Source organism: Dromaius novaehollandiae, chromosome 6, assembly GCF_036370855.1.
Source record: "Dromaius novaehollandiae isolate bDroNov1 chromosome 6, bDroNov1.hap1, whole genome shotgun sequence".
Lineage (NCBI taxonomy): Eukaryota > Metazoa > Chordata > Aves > Casuariiformes > Dromaiidae > Dromaius > Dromaius novaehollandiae.
In genome coordinates, this window is record NC_088103.1 from 34,100,620 (window position 1) to 34,121,620 (window position 21,001).

Sequence of the window (21,001 nt, forward strand, 5' to 3'; positions counted from 1 at the left end):
AAAAGGTAGACTGATAATATAAGGGGTTTAGTCATTTCTCCGAAACTCAGGCAATGCAGCCCAATTGCCTTGTGTTAAGTCGTGAAGAACTGAAAGTGATATAACTAGAAACAGGTTATTTCAGTTGCTGCTTAGTCCCCAGCGATTTAGGCATGCAAATCAGGCAGCTAGGGACATATATGGGCAGGTGGGTACCTAGCAGTCAGATTTATATACTTATCAGGCACAACATGCATAATTAAGCTTTACAAATACATTTCTGCAATTACACACACCTCACTTAACGAGCAAGACCCAAAGTGCCGATTTTAAATTATGATCCATACTCTGAATTGCACCACAAATAAATAATGCAAGCACATTTACAGTGCAGAAACACCTTGATATCAATGTTGTGCTGATGAAAAATGCTTAGTTAAAGCCTTGAGTATCAAGATCCCTTTCTACAATCCTAACTCCTGTGATAGTACAAATATTTACATACCCTGTCCCACCAATGTCTATCGAATGAGATCTTGGAGGAGTGTCGCAGATGAGGGTAAAATCTATCCCCAGTTCTCCATTCTGTCAACATCTTCTCTGCAAGCAGTCCTGAAGCTTGGCAGTTAGTGCCAACTACCGCTGTGGCGTCTGTGACACAGTCACCTCCCCGCCAGCAGCCAGACCTCTGATTATTTCACGGAAGCACCAAACGTCCGTTCCCTGGCACTTCCAATCACCCCGACTTGCAACTCCAGATGAGGATCCAGAGGAAACCAGAGAGCGACCAGCCCCAGAGGAATCTGGGACACTGGACTTACTTACTTAAAAAATAAATCCCACTGCAGCAACACTACCAATTAAACATACTAATAAGCACTGGGCAGGCATTTCACATACTGCCATAGTTTGAAGAAAGCTTTTCAAAGCGATTGCTCAGCCATGAGCCCAGAGGTCTGAGACTCCTCAGAAGTAACCAGATAACAAAGAACGCTGTGTTACCTTTATATATCATATCCCCTCTCAATGAGCAATGCCAGTTTTCATATATAATTAGATAAAACTAGAATTTATGCTCTAGGATGCTAATGACTTCAGTTTCTGTGTTATGGGGTCTTTTCTAAACAGGGCAGATGCTGTCAGGCACTGTTAGAGAAACGTAATGAAAGGGAAATTGTAACATTTCAAGCTACATTCCTCTCTATGTTAAAATAACTCACTGTTCATATGGGAAGCAATCTGAAATGTCACATTTAATTTTCACTGCTTAGGTGTTACCACCCCTTCAGTTTTGACAGCAGAGCCAGACTACTCTCCTCCACCTTTGTTTTCAGTCAGCTCTAACAGGAGCCTGGATTCACCTGCAGGTTGTGCAGCCTGGCAGGATGCAGCCGTGTTTGCAGGGGAAACATGACAGAAGAGATAGTTTTATTCTTTTCCATGAGAATTTGAAACCCCACGGAGATACCTGTATCGAGGCAGCTTCCGTACAAACACGCTCAGCAAATCAGGTGGTTGGACAGTCCCAGGACTGGGGAAAAGCACAAACCTCCAGCTCCCCCTCCTATGCATTTGTCTTGCCAAAAACTCATCAAGCCGGGAGCCCACAGTGTTACCCTGACCCCTGCCCATCGCACCTTGCAGCATCCTCACTGTACAGAAGGGAAACACGGACACCTAGAGGAACCGGCCAGCCACAGTTCTCAGGCATAGAAGAGCAAAAAACGAGGTTCACATCAATTCTCACTTAGGATCCCACAGAGGCCGGATTTTAAGAAGCGCCAAGCATCCACGGGTCCTACAGAAGCTAGATGACGTTCCAAACCTTTGGAAATCAGGACCTTTCTTTTTAAAGCCCTGGTTGTGTACGGCACTGGTTTCAATAATCTTTACCCAGCCCGGCCTGTAAGTATGTGCCTACCTCTGCGTCTCACTGGGTTCAAGGCAATGGGGTCATACGTATTTGTGCTGTACTGACTTGGGGCCTCAGTGCCTAAGAACAAACTCAGGCTCTTGTTCTGAGAAGCTGGATGTAGGGCTTCAATTTAACTAAGTGGTAAATGTGCCTAGTTGTAACCACAAGTACAGCCCAAATGAAACCCAAGGGACAACTCATATGTTTAAAATTAGGAGTGTGGTGAATCACTGAATTGCCAATTGTTTATGGACTTTGCTGAACTGTGACCATAAAGGATTTGTCTCAGGTCAAAACAAGTTGAAAAACAGCCAGGAATAGAACCTAGTCCTCTTGACTCCTGCTTTTCGATTTTAACCACTGGACCATAAATAAAACTGTATTGTGTTATGCAAAGCAGAGTTGTAATATTTCAGCCTGTATTTAAACAGAGATTTTAAAACACTGAACAAACAAAACAGGTAACAACAGCATGTTTTGTCCCATTGAGTTCACTCACTTTTTCATTCTGAAATGAGAAGAAACTGCTGTGGTATTGATCGTAGGTTTTTTTTCCTTTTATCCAATGAAACCTTTTCAAACACAAAGTAAGGGAAAGTTCAGCTTCAAACACACTTCAATGCTTAATTGCACCCTTCCTATTTCATTAGAAGTTAGATGTTTGCAGTCATCAGCGAACAGGACCTTGACAAAACCTTCGGGTGTGTCCCAGGACATTTTCATATGCTGAACACACAAGCTGCTCTGCGGTGCCTGAACAGCCAGATCTTGCACTAAGCCTCTTGCAGCTACACATTTTTGACAGTAACTCTGATAGCAGGAAGGCAGGCAAGACTGAATAATTATCAGGGGGTTGAATCTTTTGGACTCTGTATATCTGAGCTTCAGGGTCTCCTTGGCACCCTTTTCTGCCAGTGCTTCATACTGGGAAAGAGCAGGTTTCCTCGTGGTGACCAACACATACCTACACAGAAGGACAAAGCCTCTGCAGTGCCCAACTGCAGCAGTGCCCACACAGTGGCTATGCACCCACTCTGCAGCCTAAGAGTGATGGAAAATTCCTTGCCTCTAATGCTCCTGCTAACATCCCCAAGTGCACAGCACAGCTTTCAGCTCTAAAGCCTCTAACCTGGAACCACATCAACTCTAATTCTCCTGCTCAGCATGCTGAAAGGATCTGTAAAGGCAGGATTTGTTGTTGCTTCAAGGACTGACACAGTATTGTACGTTCAGTTTGGCTCTGCATTGCTGGATGTCTACACTCTAGGTTGTTTTTAGCACTGCGTTTCTACTTGTTTAACACTGAAAAAAAAAAAGCGTTGTCAAGTATCATCAGCTTTAACTCTTCCCAAAACAGGCTTATTAGTGCTCTCACTGGTAAATTCTAGATATTTTTAGCTTTCTGCTGCTGCATTTTGTTTGCCTTCAATGTAACAAAGATTTGGGCTGTTTGGATATGCCGCAGAGTCAGTGGCTGGCAAAACAGTCCTTAACATTGGAAAGATTTCTCCTACTGCATAAAAATGCATGGCTTGAGGTAACAACAACAGCACTGAGGTCAGATTTTGCATGTTGAAAGAAGCGATTCAGATGGACTCTGCATTTTAAGGAAACTTTGGTTTGTCTATTTTAATAGTTGGCATAACATTCCTTTGCACTGGAATAATATTTTAAAGAAGATGACTGTCACCTGTTCTTTTATGAGCATTTTTTATGATTTCCCTGACATGAGAATTTTTTTTGTGTGCTTTGCAAGTGGCCTTCACAATTCACCTCTCAGATACAGCCCACTGGGAATCATAATCTCATAGTGGAAATATCCCTGTATTTCCATGGAAACAAATTACTGTGCCAAAATATGGGCTTAGTTCTTCAATAAAGAGTTTAGTACAGGGAAGAAACAGTTTCACAGGGCTTCGTGTTCAAACATAATTTGGTAGTATCTAGAAATAATAAAGAAAATGCCTTTAAGATATAGCTGCCATTCATACCCTGCATCTTAAGACATTATTCAGGTATATTAGCATCCAAACAGATCTGGTTTGTTATTTCTCTTTATATTGTTTCTATTTCTCTGTTGACGACATTGTTCACTTTCCCTTTGGACACATGACCTTTTAAGCAGGAGGGGAAAAAAAATGTGCAGCAGTTAGCACAGAAGGCACCCAGTCAGAAGTTCTCCATTCTCCTCCTGGCTCAGCCACATTCATTGCCTGACCATAAGCAATTCACTGATAGACAGACACTGATCCTCAAAAGCAAGTTTCCTTTGTTTAACAGCGTGTGCTTGGGCGTATGTGTAGCACAAATACCCATGCTGTTAATAAGAACCATACGTAAGTTATTAGGTCGTGTGCTAAAATAAGGCATTCCCAAAGCAGTAGCACACACATGATCTAAGAGTTAAAGCCTTCTGAATGCCCAGCTTTGGTTCCTCCTACAGAGTAATGTACCTCCTCCATCACTGGGGTATTTGTAACTTAACAGTACATGGATTGTGGTATTAAGATTACTAGATAAGGGGGTCTACTAGAGTGAAAAATACCTTCATATTTCTATCAGTCTGGCAAATACAGGAACTGGCTGTTAGTATATTAACAGCCTGCTGACCCAGCTAGGTGTTATCTTCACTTTATCGAGAGCAAGAGAGCAGAGTATTGCAGCTTCCCAAACCTTCTTTAGACTCTGTGAAGACTTGTTCTTTCAGCAGCTTCTAACGCTCCAATTCTGCAAGAATCTGCAGATGGCAGATTAGCAGTTTGTCAGTTGGTGATTTACTGGGACAGAGCAAGCAACACATGCTTTTTCCACTCCTCATTCTCAATGCCAGCACGTGAGAACCCACAACTCCAGGCCTCGGCTTGCTGCATTACACAGCTTTAAATGGTCAAACTCCTCAGAGCAGCAGCACAAAGACAGCAGGGACAATAGCTATCGTAGCACTGCATTGGTATTTGAAAAAACATCTAGCTCAAAGCATACTAGGAACAGCTTAGCTTACCCATCTGCCTTTAGTTTTAAAGCACCAATGGTTAAACAGGCTTAGAAATCTGCAAAATCTGCACCTGTTGAACTTGAAATGTAAAAATGTGACAATGCAGACAGCTGATGTGCAACACACAAAGCTTCTCTGACTTTTTGCTAGGACATTTTGAAGGCTACCACTGTCAAATCCACCAATTCCTCTCTCTATTCTTCCTCTATCCATACTGTTTCTATATGACACACAGAATTATATTTTCCAGAGAACTGTAAAAGAAATAGGACTGCTTACTGTCACCTCAAAAGAGCTTCAAAGTCTGTAGTCCTTACATCACGATGAAACCAAAGACAAACCCTCAACCTAAACAGAAGAGCCTTCTTAGAATATTTGTATTTGGGTCCATTACCAAAAAATATACAATAACTGTACTTAAAATAAAAGCACAATATTGTTTTGTAGTGGCTCACATTACAAGCACAGTAGCTTTTAAGTATTCAGTTCAATTTTCCCTATATTAAACTCCCAGGTCTATACATATAAATTTTTTTTTCCTGAATATTCCAGAAAATTTTAAGCAAGGTACAAATTCATTAGTCCCATTTCTCAGTTGTGGAAATTGAAGCACGGAAAACTGATAAAACTTGATGAAAATAAAACTACTAGATCAACTGAAGAACCAGTTCTGAGTTCAACTGCCACCTTTTCTCCTCGATCACATGCAGCAAAAAGACAATTCCACCTTTCGTTTGAGTGGATTTTTCCACAGTCAACACACAAAGAAAAATGTTTCAAAAATAAGATGCGGGTGTGTAAAATTTCCCTCTCCCCCAAACTGCCTGAATGGCTCAGACACTGATACCTACTTGAGGAAGGGGCAAAACCTGTTTATGCATGGTGCACTTTGGAGTCAGTTGGGAAAGGCAGCCACGAACAATGACTAAAGTAGTCTTCCTGTGTCTTTTCCCATGTGATGAGAAGGAAAGCACGGAAGCTGACAGCATAAGCAATTTTGCAATAAAATCTTTGCATTGCACCAAATCTCAGCATTAAATCTGCAGTGTTTTCAGGACACAGGCTACATTCCAATCAGATTATTCTGTATTAATCATTTTTGCACATAATAAAAATAGCAATTTTAAAATCCCATTTCCAATTTTATAATGAAACAGTTATCAGCAGCTAATGATGGCTTTATTTTTGCTTTCTGGATGACATAGAGACAACAGTGATTTAAGTTCAGGGACTACCTTCCAAATGAAAGCATCCTGCCTATTGATATTATGTCTCATCTACCTCAGAGTGAGAAGATAAAACTTTCAACAAGACTATAACTTTTGGAGAAGGAGGGTAGTCACTGAGGAATCTTTTTAAGCACAATTGAGTTTGTTATTCTTACTAATTCCCTCTCCATCTGCCAACAGCCTGGTGTGAAATTACAGCCAGTTTAAAAACCTCACTGCTTTAGCCCTGTTCCTGTCAAGGGACATATATCCATAACCTTGTTGTGCAACCCATCCCATTTAAGACCTAGAGATGCCAAGGCCTTCTTCATTACTTGGACCCAGACCTAATAATTAATACTGCTTATCAGAAGTTTAGCTCGCCCTGAGAAAGAAGCAGCCAAATAAAACCCTGTCTGAAACCGATCTCTCTCAGCTGCACTTCCAAAGAGCCTGACCAGCTCCTAGACACAGGTAAGTGTTGCAATAAGGTCTCTCTACTGATGTACTTTTATCTGTTCCTTTGATTATAGTAAACTCAACAAAGAAAAGGCTGTGAATCTTTGAGATTATCAACAACACCTTCCTTTAACAAAGTATGGGTAGTTTTGACAGTACTATTAAAATAGGAAGGCAGGCCAGAATTACTACTGAGTACTGGTCTTCTAATCAGTCAGGATAAATAAGCAGAGATGAATCATTCAGATAATAAAAGAAACTACAATTTACCAGACAAGAATGCACTACGAAAGGACCCTCAAATCTCTCTTATTTAAGGACTTAAACAACAAATTTTCCAAAATCCTTAGCTGTGCACCTGACGCCGAACGGCAGCCCTTCACAGCTATTTGCAGATCCTGATGCTGGTATGACACTGCCTCCTTTCCAAGGAGAAAGGGAACCCTGCAGCTCAGACTCACGGCCCTTGCTCCCATGCTAAGGCAGAAAGGTCAGGAGCAGAGAACGAACGACTGCTGGGCCGACGACTGCGTAACATCACAGAAACATGTCTTAACCTCTGCTAATAGCAAAGGCTGAAATAGCTGATGATGCTTGCATCAAGCCCTCCAAGACTTTAAGCAGCAGCTACTTATCTACCGCTGTGCATACAAGCCACAGTAAAACCCTGCTGTTCCTGCACCATCGACTTTCTTCCCAATAATATCTACCTACATCCTTTTATATACGTGTGATTCATCAACAGAAAGAAAACCAAACAGATTGAAAAGGGGGCTGACAGCTTGATATCCAACACAGATCTCCTAGCTCCCACTGTTAGTTTATCCAGCATATAAACCCAGGGAGACTTGGGAGTTTCCATATATGTAGGAGCCCTCATTGACCCCATGAGGATGCAAAAGTAAGCCTTGATGGGAAAGAGAGGAATGTAAAACCTGCAAGAGTTATTTTAATCAGTTTTCATTTTATTTTGAGCTCCTAGCAGCCAATTTAATTCTAGCTGTAACCACAGTAGCTACAAATTCACGGGAAGAATGAGGACAACAAATATACAGTTTCACATGGCTTATTGTCCATAATTCCTTGGAAGCAAAGGCTAAAACCTTCATGCTCTTTTCTTTAAGGATAAAAAAGGCTTTCTTTTCCCAACCAACCCCTGTACCACTGTTTCTCAACTCTATGCGAGCAGAGACAAACAATGAGAGGACATGAACGTTATTAACAAGAATTCAAAGTTTAAGCCAATATTGACTTGAGAGCAAACAAAACCATTGTGACAACGCTATATCAGATGGCCCTGAACTTTTTAGTCTTGAGTTAAGTGTTCTTTTAATTTAATAACATTAAGAAATACTACCCTATAAAACAAATGGGTAGAATCATATTTTATGTACGATGTAACATGATGATACCATAACTGCTGTCAGCTGGCAAGCTGACATTCTCAGTCATGCAATCATGCTAGTGGTAGAACATATGACCGCTGCAGCAAGGGTGTAGTAGCTGCTACAATATACTTTGAAAAGGAAATGCCACATCCCTACCTACCAAAATTAGTTTATTCTAGAAAGAAAACAGTGTTATACTGAGCAGCTTTATGTCCTTGAACTCATAAAGTACAACACCAAAACTGCCTCAGGTTTCTAAAGTTCAAAGTCAGTCAACTGATTCTGGCTTCTCTGGTACTGAATCACCTCCTAAGTAAGATTATCGGTGCTACCAGTGGCCACCGATCTGGGAAGAAGAAAGAGAGCAATGACAACACTTTTACTGACATCGCTACCTCCTCTTTGCAAGATGGGTAATTCAGGGTGTTCCAAAATAGTCATTCTGCCCCTGAGCTGTCAAAGTATATGACTGCCAGCCATTGGATGAATGTCAGCGGTTTATTTCTGATGTGAAAGTTCATGACAGAGAGTGGGGAAAGGAGTCTGTGTATAGTTTTAGGCAAGGCTAATGGCTCTGACTGCCTTCATTTCATATAATATGAAGATGGTGCTTAGGATATTTTTAAACAACTTTAAATTATATAAAAGTAACTTCGCAAAAGCTGAAAATACAAATGCAGAAAACTAGATGACAAATTGACGACACTAGATATGCTTCCGTTCTTCTTCCTTGGTCTACTTACTTCCTTACACAAGTCTTGAAGAGCCTCCAGAAGGAATCTGTTCACCATACCTCATCTGGCATGCAGATGCCCTTTCCAGATGTTAAATTACAGCTAAACTAGCTTTTTACATTGTTTCTTTTTATCTAGACAGTAAGCAGGTCCATGTGAAGGAGTGTGTAAAGAATAATTTGCCCGGACAAAAAACATGTCAGCGTCTAATGAATGTACTATGACATTATTAACATAATACTTCACTTGCCCACTTCTCCATTATCATTTCCAATTGGTTAAATGTAATCACATCTTACCATTGCACTCTTTAAAGTCATTGCAGTAAATAAGTAATTTTATTTGTGTGTCACAGTTAAGATTATGGATTTCATTTCATATAGCAAGTAAGAATCAAATAAAAAACATCCACATGGGGAAGAAAGGATGACCCTGAAACATAACAAGATAAAAGCTGATTGTATGTTAGTTTTCTAGCTGAGTCAAAAAAAGGAAAATACTATTTTCCAAGCAGAATGTTTTTAATTGGATAAAGGCTTTACACCCTATTTACATCCTCATATCTCCCTGAAAAATGATCTGTCAGTATTATCTCTGTTGTACCATTGCAGAAGTCACAGGACAGCAGCCTGCCCAAAGGTGGACAAGGTTCCCAGCCTCCTGTTCAGACCATGTCTCTTTTTTTTTGCTGCACCACACCCTGTCACTCAACCCCCCTGAATGCACTGATTTTGCCTGTTTTACTGAATTACTGTGATTTTCTAGCCTCAGTAGCTCCAGGTTTCCACGTCCCAGAGAACTTTTTCAGGATGCTTGAAACATTTACATTTTTTCCTTTCATCAAACCAAGCATCATTTTGTGGATAACAACACATTTGCTCTGTGTTTACAGGAACAAGTAACACTTCAGTAAAATGAACAGTCGGAGGAGTGAGGATAGCGCTGAAAGTCGCCTTCTGTCAGGGCGAACGTTAGCAACATGCTTCATGTTCCACGCCAGCCCCACTGGGATCATCTGAGCCCCTGGAAATGCCGCCAGTTTGCAAAAGTCACGTAAGTTGTTTTTCTGTTACAGAAGTGAAACCCACAACTTTTTTTTTTTTTAAAGCATTTGTTCCTGAACGACTGTTTTGCACTCTTTAAAAGCATTGTCACAAGGCTGTCACAGCTGGGAAACACAAACACCTAAAACACGTGCCTGCAGTCAGACCAAGCACAGATTAACAATAATACAATTTATGATTTAAAAAGTGGTGGGAACTCTAAACAGATAAACAAACAAGATGGTGAATAACCAAAACATTTATATGTAACTACTGCCTCATTGATAACTGCTCAAAGGAACAAAAGCAAGTGATGTAAATATAAACTAAAACTACCCTGCCGCTGCCTCCAAAACTGCTTGTTGAACCATAAGCACATGGAAACTTTTCTGACCTTTGCTTAACCACTGACCCCTGCTTCTGTGACCCCTCACACTGTCCTTAGCCATGTTACTCATCTCCCATTTCTTTTTAGTAGACACAGTAACTAAGATGACCATATCCGACACACTACATTAACCTATTATTAGGTGACCCTGATATTCTACCTCACATTTCTCAGTTTATATTTGCAATTCTAAATTGAAATATTAAGGCTAATAGAAACTTTTTATCCAGGGCCTTGGAAGTGGTAGTGAGAAAGAAGGCAGAAACGTACATGACACCCTCAGTTACAGCCTGTACGTTCTCTGATAACATAACCTAGGAAAGTGGAAGTGGGCTTTTTATCTTTTCCTTCTTTAAAATACAGATCACCTAAGTTTCATTATACCAAAACCTGTAACTTTACCCCTCCTTCACGAAAAGTCCTAAAGAATTTGCTTGTCTAGTATTTGAAAGATGGAGAAGTCATGCAAAAAATTTTATGAACCTGAAAGGTCTTACACAACCTCCTAAATTCTATCTGCCATAAAGATTTGGCAAAGCTTTCTAAATTAACTTGTTCAGCTGACACAAGACACTCCCTCTGCCTTGCCTCTTTTCACTAATGAGTCAGTGATGTGGTCAACTGAGAAGTGGGAAAAAGAAAAATCTGTTAAAAAAATAGTGGACCCTCCCAGAACACAAGGGGTTTTACCTGCTGGGTAGAAGTCTAGTCTACCATATGCACCAAAGATAAAAGGAAATCACCTTGTTTTTCAAAGCCACGCTTGCATCAGGGGCAATTTCAAAGTATAGTGGAACCTAAGGAAGCAGTTATACCTACTAGGCTTTGGTCCCCTTGATACCCATTATCATTTGAAACTACGTTAGAGCACTGTGGTTTGTGACCAAATACAGCTTCCACATAACAAATGTAAAAGAAACATCTAAAATGAAAGTGCAATGAATAGGTGGTATATTTGCTAACAGAGGAAGCACCTGCTAGCTGAAGTAGCCCAACCAATTACTGGTTTTCTCTCAGCAAGAGGCAATATACTGAACTAAGTCAATGACAAAAAAATAATGAAGATACTCACCAGCAAGTGTATAATCCATATCAAAACCAAAGCACTTTATCTTTTCCATGGCTAAACTTCTGTTTACAAAGACCCTGTAAAGAGAAAAGAAATAGCCACAGGTATGAGCATTTCCAAAATAATCATGTTTTTGAATAAATGTATTCTGCTTGCTGTCAGGATGTGCAGCTATCTTAAGCCAAAATCAAATGGTACCTGAAAGATGCATATTTCGGTTTTTTCCATGAGTTCTCCTGTAACAGAGCCATGACTTTCTGGTATTATTCTAATTATTAGTATGCTGTCTAAAGAAACACATGCATGCATGCACACAAACACATGGCTTTGCATGTGACCTGTAAAAATTCCTAAGAATAAAAGTACAAAATCTCCTGAAGCAGAATTCAGAGCTCAAGTGAGAGGAATCTGGAAGCACAGGATGCAAAGCAATAAAATTTGCTTGATTAAAACAAAATATTACAAAGAAGTAATGGGGAAAGGACAAGAAAATGACATTTCTGTGAATAAACTTTTTAAACATTTACTCTTCATTAACATTTAATTTTAACATTTTAATAAACAGCCTTTTAACCCTGTTTGGAATTATATCTGGAAACTCAAAGCATATCTAAAAAGACAAGTTATCAAATTTACATCACTATCATTAATAAACATTTTATACAGCTCTAGAAACAGAAAGTGAGATAAATTTTCAGCCACAAGAACATGGTATTTCTATTGTGAAAAATGTTATTTTCAATTTTATCTCCCCTGTAACTCCTCCACAATAATGTTATTTTTTTATTCAGTTTTCATATTAATGCCTATTCCAATGAGAATCTAAGCTGAATACTTCAGGCCTTTTTTGATAACAACATTTTAATACCCTACATTCAATTTAGTTCAAGTAAATAACACGGTAAAGAAATAGGTCAGAGAATACAAGCTTTTATTGCTTCCTCAGCCAACCATTACAGTAACTAATCTGCTTATGTTTCCCCAGAACTTTAAACCACACAGCAGATCTGTAATTCAACAGGACTTTCAACAGACCCCACCGTTTGTCTTATCTGAACTCCAAGAATGAGAGTTACAAGTGGCGAAGCCGAGAATTCAGCTGCGGGACAGAAGCTGAGCTTCTCAACAATACTGGTCCCGGACAGAAATCCTAAGCACTGCTCGAGCTGTCACGCTGAGACAAAAAAATGCTGAGAAATGTGTGAGAAAAGCCAACAATCCCAGAGCCTTCACCTGTACTCTCACCTTGGCACGTGAAAATTCTGCATCAATATAATAACCTTATTGCCCGCAGCAGAATAATTATCCTCTTAGAAACTGAACTCAGCAAGGCTTCCTCGCAGGAGGAGTGGCATAGGGAGAGCGATATAAGTAATGGAGACGGTAAGTGCAAAAACAAGCACTCATATTCTGAAAAGCTCGGAGAAAACTCTGAGATTCTCCTCCCAATGCACGTTCTGGGCAAGTGGCCGGCAAAACGTGCCGGTTTAACTGCATGTGTCAATCTACTGAAGCTCGAATTTTAACAGCAAACTGCTAACATCAGACTATCACACTTCTATGCAAGTAGTCTTACCTCATCTCTTACCGATGTGCTTCTTGTTTAGTTTGCAGCAGTCTGATTCATCTACTTGTCTGAATCATATTACACAATTCCTTAAAAGCTTTCCTAGTACAGATGCAATTTTGCTTGGATCTGATTTGACTTCAGAAGATCATTATGTCTGAACCGAGCCTTAAAGTACTGTATATCTTCTTGGATGGTGTTATTGAAAACACATCTGTGGCTAATTTAACTAGTCACTGGATATCGTTGTTGTTCCACACAAATCCACTTGGAATACAGTTTCTCTGGCAATCGTATACTTTACCCCTAACCTTGCACACTCTCTCTGGGAGTCACAGTTTCCTGGCAAATTGCCTGCCTTTGACAATGGGGCTTGTCACTAAGGGGCTTGAGAGGTTATAGATGACTATCTTTTCTGGTAGATTTACGTATTACCTAAACAAGACAAAATTATGAGGAACGCCCCCCCCCCCCCCCCATAAACTAGTAAAGAAATGACTCTTGGAAATATGAGATGGGAACATAAATCACTAAAACTTCACTCCTGAAATAGCTGGTTTTGAGTAGGTGGAGCAAATTATCTGAATCTGCAGTTCAAATCGGTGTTTGTTTGTCTTTTAACATTGAGATAGCTCTGATTTAGAAGAAGGCAATGCAAAATGCTATTTGGTACTAAATATTGTTTCATATTTTGCATAATGAGGACAACTACATTCTCTTGCTGCTGATGACAGGAAGCACTATTTATTATCTAATTCAAGCACACTGGCATGCAGATGACTTCTGATCTAATGTTTGTGTAGTTTGTTTCTAGAAGTGGAGAAAATTAAGAAAGAATAATAGACCTCAGGGAGACGCTCGCAGCATTTTTTGTCCAACCTGCAGAGTCTGATTTGTTCTCTCCTTTAGCTTTATCCCCTGGAGCACAGTTTTTTGTCAGAGAAAAACATGCAGAATGACTGTCCTTCTGAACAGGACACGAATCGGAAGGGAAATTTTAAGACACTTAGAAAGCTGAGGAGCATTTCAGAATTGCAACATTTGGGAAAAGTCTCCCAAATGAGGACAAAAAAACAAGCACTTTTAAGAGGGAGCTGAATGCGCTTATAAAAGGGGTAATACGACAGTGCCTGAGAAAGGCGAAAACAAGGGAGCTGTGACCCAAGAGATCCCTTCCAGTCCAGTGTGCCTATGTTTAGATGATGACGACACCAAACTGACCAAAAACCATGGAAAGATCTCTAAGCCTCTGACATTTTTTCATTGCTTTCTTTCAGGGTATTAACAAACTGAATACTGGGACTAAAAAAAACCCAGCACATGTTGATACTGAAGATATGGAAAAGTTTTCTAAAGGCAATGAAATGAACAACATCTACTAGCATATTTTTCTATTCCAAAATTGGTCTTATGACTAAAGCACGGCAATTACTATACCAGCCCTGTCCCAGGAACAGCTGGTGAAGATCCCTCTTTCTCCACCAACTCATAAATATTGCCTATGACCTAGCAACTGTATGTGGCAACGTCTAATCATGCCCCAACAGTCCACAAGGCATCCTACCAACTGATCTGATATGGTAATTACTTCATCCAAGAGTCCTGGAGTGAAACAGGGCAAATGTTTAAAAAACTACCTAAGGCTCTTACACAACATGTTCAGCACAGGAAGCAAGGAACACTTTAAACTAGCATACGGAAAGACAGATTAAACAGCAGACTAAACAGCGGCAAAGAAACCGGAACTAATTTCACTTATCTTGAGAAAGCCCAGCCAGATATTAGCTTACTTCGTAGGTGCTCAGGACCTCAATTTTAAAACCTGATAAAGAAAGATCTCTCTCATACGTGGTGCCCCTCTAAACACAAGGGGCTTAGTAGATCCTTGTGATCCAGTACTACAAATATTTACTCCCAGAAGCTTAACTTAACTCCCAGCTTAACTTAACTCATGGGTTTACTCAAAGTAGGAAATATCTGCAGTATCCTAGAAACTAAAGATAAAAGCTGAAATTAAATCACCACTACAGTTTCTGGGAACAGCCAGGTGCTTCTCAGAGGCTGCAGACTTGGCCCAACCCCTCTGCGTTTCAGAGCTGTGCTTAGATCCGAACTGGAGGTGGCATAGTTCAAGCATGCTCCACCTGATTTCAAGAATACTGGTCAAATGTGGTTATCGATTAAAAAAATGCAAAGTCTCCTCAAAAGATATGGTATAGAGAGAAATGACAAAAGCCTCCTTTTTTTAAAAGTCGTACAGCAAAGACTACACTTTCAACCCTAAGTACCTTAAAAGATTAACAAAAATCAAAGAAGCTCCCAGAATACAGAGAGACAAAGCCTGCATGTTAATAAAAGGTCTAGGCATAAAGTCAGACTAAGAGGAAAACTAAAATCACCAAACACTTTTAGGCAAGAAGGTTTTAACCTAGAAATATCTTGCTGGAATCAGAAGTAATCATACTTTCACTTCCCCTGATTCTGGTCTTTTCCCTTCAGGAAAATGATCATTTTTACTAGGAGTACTAGAGTTAAAAATAATCTAAAAATTTAACAGCACCAGGCAATAACATGAATCAAACTGCAGGCATAGTATGAAAACATCTTCTGTACCAAAGTAACAAAGTACTAAATTCCTTGTGTTGAGAGGCAGAGGTTGGTATTATGACCAGTTCCCTGACTCCTATCTGCCTGCAACTGGAACATCTCCTTAAAGAGGACATTGCTTTTCTCTTGCCTTCATCTTTCCCTGCCCTATGGAAAAGCAAGCTTTATATTTCTGTTTTGAGGAAAGTGAGAAACATCAGAAATTTCCTGCAGTTTTGCATTCTCTACGCAGTGCGGCTGGAGGGGTTTGAGGCGCTGGTACTTCTGCCGCAAGCCATTTTGGGGACCGTATCCAGCCCGATCAACTCCCTGAATCAGTACATGACAAAGCTGGGAGTGGGAAGGCAGCAGCCCGCACTTGGCTGGCTTAGGCTAGCACAGAACCAGACCTTCTGAGAAATGGATTCTGGGAGCTGTTTAAAGGAAATCATCAGGCAAATTTCTTCCCCAGTGAGTTCTTCCTCAAAGATTAAACTCTGCGACTTGGTCACAGCAGAAGACTCCCAGTGGTGACATTATTTGTTTTCTTTTTAAGCTCTAAGAATTGTGCTGGATAAGAGAAAAATGGATTGTATAGCAAGGAAGAAGGAACTGCTGAACATGCATAAAGGGAGTCACAAAGCCCTGATTTCATCAACGCTGCAATTCACTGTCCTTTTACTTTTACAAGTGAACTGATCTTGGTTTTGTTACTGTTCTTGTCAATCAATTCTGAGGCAGGAACCTAAATCCCAACTCTTCTCAAGTAACACAGGAGAGGAGCACACACAGAGGGGGAGAAACATTTTTATTTTGTTTATGCAAAATCTCAAAAGCTCTCTGCGCCCTGAATGAAATATGCATGTATAATATTTTTGTAATCTGACCAATAAAATAAACAAAGCACACCAGAATTATACAACTAACAAAGGACTTGGCACATGGCTCACAACTCCTCCGAGCAAGAAAATGAAAATTAACAATGTGAGGCGCGGTTTCTGGAATGGAGCTCTTGTATAATGATTTTCAGAATGTGTCCAGAAATACCTTGCAGCAAAACCATTCTTTGTAAGGAGAGTATATTTCACTGCAAATTAAATAAACATAAAGAAATTTGCAGCAGTGCTCAGTGGAATAGCAAATACAAAGGGGGCTGGCTGGCTTGATTTACATGCATGTTTAAAAAAAAAGATTGTGGTGGACAGTTGGGCTCAAGCCAGCCATGAAATAGGCGCTAGCCAGAAGGCTCAGATTCCTGCTTCCTCTAAGTTTAGGCACTTTGGTTAATCTTCGTATCATGGACAACTTCCATATTTTAATAAGCAAGAAGAGTTAAAAAGAAACAAGAGGGAACTAAATGGATTAGCTTTTAATAGCCTCTCATATCTGAGTTCCCCACAGCTTCTTTAAAAAGGCTAATAATAAAAAAAGAAGTTACACTACTGTTAGGACAACCAGATGTTCTCAGTATTGTTAGCTAGCCCCAGATGTGTGCTTGGAGGAGATGTCCTCCTGTATGACATTAGAGTTCAGATTAAAGGTGACTTCTGCCTACAGCAGTGAACTTGGATGAATCCCTCGCCGACCTTACATATCCTGCACAAATTATGTGAGCGACCTTGAAAAGGATACTAAGAGATACCCAAACGTCTTGTCTTCAGATGCTGGATGCTTTGGTACCTGTCGTAGTGGGGATAAGAAATGAAGTGCTTTAAAGTGCTAAAAACAATGGAATCATTCTTTTGCCAAGCCTGGCCTCTTTAGGCAGGTACTGACCATTCTGCACATTATTATTTATCATACTTCTTTTTTAATCGTTAGATTTTCAGAGTTGCACTTTATTCGTTCTTCAACCCAAGAAGGACATTCTGACAGGCCACTATGTTTGTAATCATGTTCTAAAGAACTTGTCTTAAAAGAGACAGGGTTTGGGCCTGAGATGAATTTAGGAAGACGACACAGTGTCAGATATGGGACAGAGAAAAAGTGCATCAAAATCACACGTCCACTTCCAGTAATATTTCCAACACAGCCTTCTGCAATTTCACAAGATTGACTGCCCTTGCACAATTATAGTGATGTAAAACTGGAAAATCAGGTTATGACTGGAACTTCAAAGTCTGATGAAGCCATATCCAGAAACACAACTACGAGCACTTCCCACTGAAATTCAGCAGGAATCAGAGAGAAGAAGATAGCCTTGGCCATTTCTATTTCCATTGTTTGGGTTTTCTTCCCAGGCAACAGCAGTGCCAAGAAGCTCACATATGGATTCCATCCCAAAATAACACCCGCCTGCTCCGTGGAACTATTAAAGCTGGGGATCATGGGACATTTTCAACGCAATTTCTTTATTATTAATTTGGCAAGTGTTCTGCTTTCTCATAAGCTCGCCCATTCTGCCGCCTTATCACTCCCTCTCCCTGCTCTCTCCAATGTCCAAAGCCCTAAAGCAAAATAAATACACTGGGCCACATGCTGCCCTCAGCTATATACATGCCACCCCCTGAGTCCAAGGAGGCTGTACAAAGACACAAGAGGAAGGAACAGAGCCGGCAGCACCTACAGAGCTATGTCATTTAAAGTTACATGAAAATACCATACAAAGGCGATCTGAAGATGTCTGATGAGAACAGTATTTTCAGACTGCTAACAGTACTTTTTTCTGATTTGCCACCTGAACAAACCGATAATTATAAAGAGCCTTTATATATAGCTACCCAAATAGACACACAGTTTGAAGTCTCATAGTCTAGGCTATATAACATTTCCAGCTGTTTGCAATAACTGATGATCCAGTATCAATAAAGTAAACAAACAACATTAAAACTGAATAACCCAGAGTTTACAAATTCAGACAAACTCAAATATATCCTAAAATCATCTTTAAACCTAGAAATCAAAAGAACCAATTCTTAAACCTTTTGCTTTGTCACTATTATAGTATATATCTTTTTTTTTAACCTAAGGATCTCGAAGTACTTTACCAGCTGAAATCACTTAGCTCATATCACCACCATAAGATGCTTTAAAAGCAAACTGAAGCATAACAACTATGAAGCAACTTATTCAAGAGTCTATGAGCGGTCAGCAGGAGAGTTAGGATTAGAAGTCATGATGCCACATTCCCTGTGCTAGCCAGTAAACAACCGTGCAAGAAAACAAAACTAAAACAACTCCAGAAACTTCATGTTCGGGATGACAAGTCTCAAATTATTCTGATGCAAAATGGCAAAAACATCCCAGTCTATATGTTTAACAAAAAGGCCATCTCAGCCTCACTGCCCTGTTAAGCCAAAACCACAGAATAAAAGTAAATGCAAATACCTGTTTCCTGGTTCTTGGTAACTGTCAGTAACAAGAGTGGATGGAACACCAACTTTTTCCATTATTTGCTTTAACTAGATGTGGTTGCTATTTAAACCCTAAAGAGCTATGTGAGATAATCCAGAGGGTGCCTAGAAGTGCTCACTCCAAGTTAAAAAATAGACACTAGGGCAATTTGGTGGCTCAGAGTCAACCTAGTTCTTGCCTAATTACAATCACGTTAAATGACAGTACTCCTCCAGAACAAATGACCTAGTGATTATCCTCTACCCGGAAAAGTCAACAAGCACTGCATGAGGGAGGTGGCCTCACAACCACACACACTAAGGAAAAGCCACCTAACAGCTACGCATCAATTTTATTTCCGAATTAAAATGTATGCTGCCAATAGCACAGTAATGCAGTATCCTCTTACCAGTGACCTCTGCTAGAGAATGAATAACATCTAGCTTGTATATTAATTCATCTTTAGACCTCACCACCAACAGGTGCCAACAATGTTGTATAACTAGGTTTGTGGCCGATACCAACACTAGCTAACTTAAAGTCCTAGTTAAAGTGATTAGAAATAGTCTGAAGATTAAAAAAAACCCACCATTTCCCCTCTTTTATGGATTTCTCCTATTATTGATCAGCGTACATGTTAATGTTTTCAAGCTTTGCTTACTTCATCAATAACCTCAACACTGTAATTTCTTAAGCAGCTGTATAAACTGATCAAAACACTAAGCAAAACTCTGGGGAGGAAAACAGCTGTAAATATTTGATTGTGAATATTCTTGCCTATGGCATTCAGACATGATTAGGATCTAGTCTGCTTTGAGTCAGTATGCACTACACCAGTTAAACCAGTCTCAGCTGAGATCTCTGCCAACAATACTACATTGAGCATCCGTCCATCCATCAACTATGATATAATAAGAAGTGCAACACCTGAAAACCCAGATTCCCAGTATCAACAACCATGGTAAAATACAACTTCCGTAGGGGCATTTTCAGAGCTAATTTTTAAAAATTTTTTAAAAGTTTAATATCCATGAAAACATTGTTATTATTTTTTACAGTAAATAATTTTGCCTGGAATGGAGTCCTTCCCCCCTTATTCTATGATGCTGCAACATTTGCAATTCAAGTATATCAAATCTGTCCTAGTTCCTGAGAACAGACAGTTAAATCAGTGTTCTAAGTATCTCCACTGGTAAACATGAAGTACACAAATGGTGAAACTTTTTTTTTTAAATTTCATATTTCAGAAAATCAAATATTACTAGTAGGAATTAGAAAACCCCAACGAATGACTTTGAGCCCAACTGGTCCTCCAAAACTGCTATCAAAAGTTAACCCCAGTTACGACTACTCTGTAAATGTGGCACAGCTGCCAAGCTCTCATAGTCTTCCAGATTGGACCTATAAAATCACTGGGACCAGCTTAAAGATCAAGATTTTAAAGGCAGTTTTAAATTCCATGTTCTTTTTATATTGTTTGTTTTTCTCAGTCATTTTGGATTCACGTTTTCAAGCTTTTTTCTTTAACCACAAGGGTGAGAGAGAGAAAAAAAGAAAGAGAGAAAAGAAATATTCAAACATTCACGATTCCAGCAGTTGGCATTTTACAACATTCAAAAAATAACGTAGGTCTGACAACACAACTGCAAGATTTATCAGTGGTACATTAAAGACAGGATTGTCAATCTTGACAATCAATACCTTGTATTTTGTATCTGTCTCTTTCATAAAATTTCCAGTACCTCAACAATATCCAAGATTCAGAGCAAACTGGTATCTGACTGAAATGATTTTGCATCCTAGAAGTTATGGCTGTGACAAGCATACATTTTCTGTATCTGACCAATTATTAAAATACTAAAAGATATAATACTGAAAAACAAGGGTAAATAATTTCAGTTCTTTTTTATCATATTAAGTCTGCATTTCTCTCTTAAGTAACATCACACCTGTGAACACTAAGATCACAAAAAATACCAGAAATAGAAGTCTGACAACACTGCCTCTGGAATGAGGTTGTTTCAGATTCTTACAACACTGGATTATCAAAATAACTCCCATGAAACTGGTACACCAAAGCCATTAATAGCACAGATTTATACTACGGTCTTGGCATCAGGTTCTCTCATTCTCTCGCTGTCTCTCTCTCTCATTCTTCCTCACTGTCTTTTTTTCTTTAAACAGGATACTAATTTCAAAATGAAAGCGTGCCTCCCCTTAATATATTTCAAGTGTTTTGTGTTCCATGAAAATCTGAAGTGCTAGCAATATTTCTGCTTAATATGTTTTGGATGAGACACTTCTGGATTCTATAAAGGCATATTTAAACTGTAAAAC

The 21,001-nt window shown here is 39.6% G+C and overlaps 1 protein-coding gene across 2 annotated transcripts in view; it reads right to left on the reverse strand.

Moving 5' to 3' along the window:
* The window catches only part of NT5C2 (5'-nucleotidase, cytosolic II), a 65,062-nt gene that overhangs the window by 20,791 nt on the left and 23,270 nt on the right, over positions 1 to 21,001 (reverse strand). Inside the window, exons 1-2 of one of the 2 annotated variants that reach the window (XM_064514175.1) lie at positions 12,755 to 12,783; positions 11,182 to 11,255 (exon numbers count right to left, since the gene is read on the reverse strand). In XM_064514175.1, the coding sequence (XP_064370245.1) occupies positions 11,182 to 11,255; positions 12,755 to 12,759 (79 nt within the window). In that variant the 5' untranslated portion in view covers positions 12,760 to 12,783. Of the gene's footprint in view, positions 1 to 11,181; positions 11,256 to 12,754; positions 12,784 to 21,001 lie in introns of those variants that run through there. The other variant, XM_026110358.2, reaches the window with a different exon arrangement.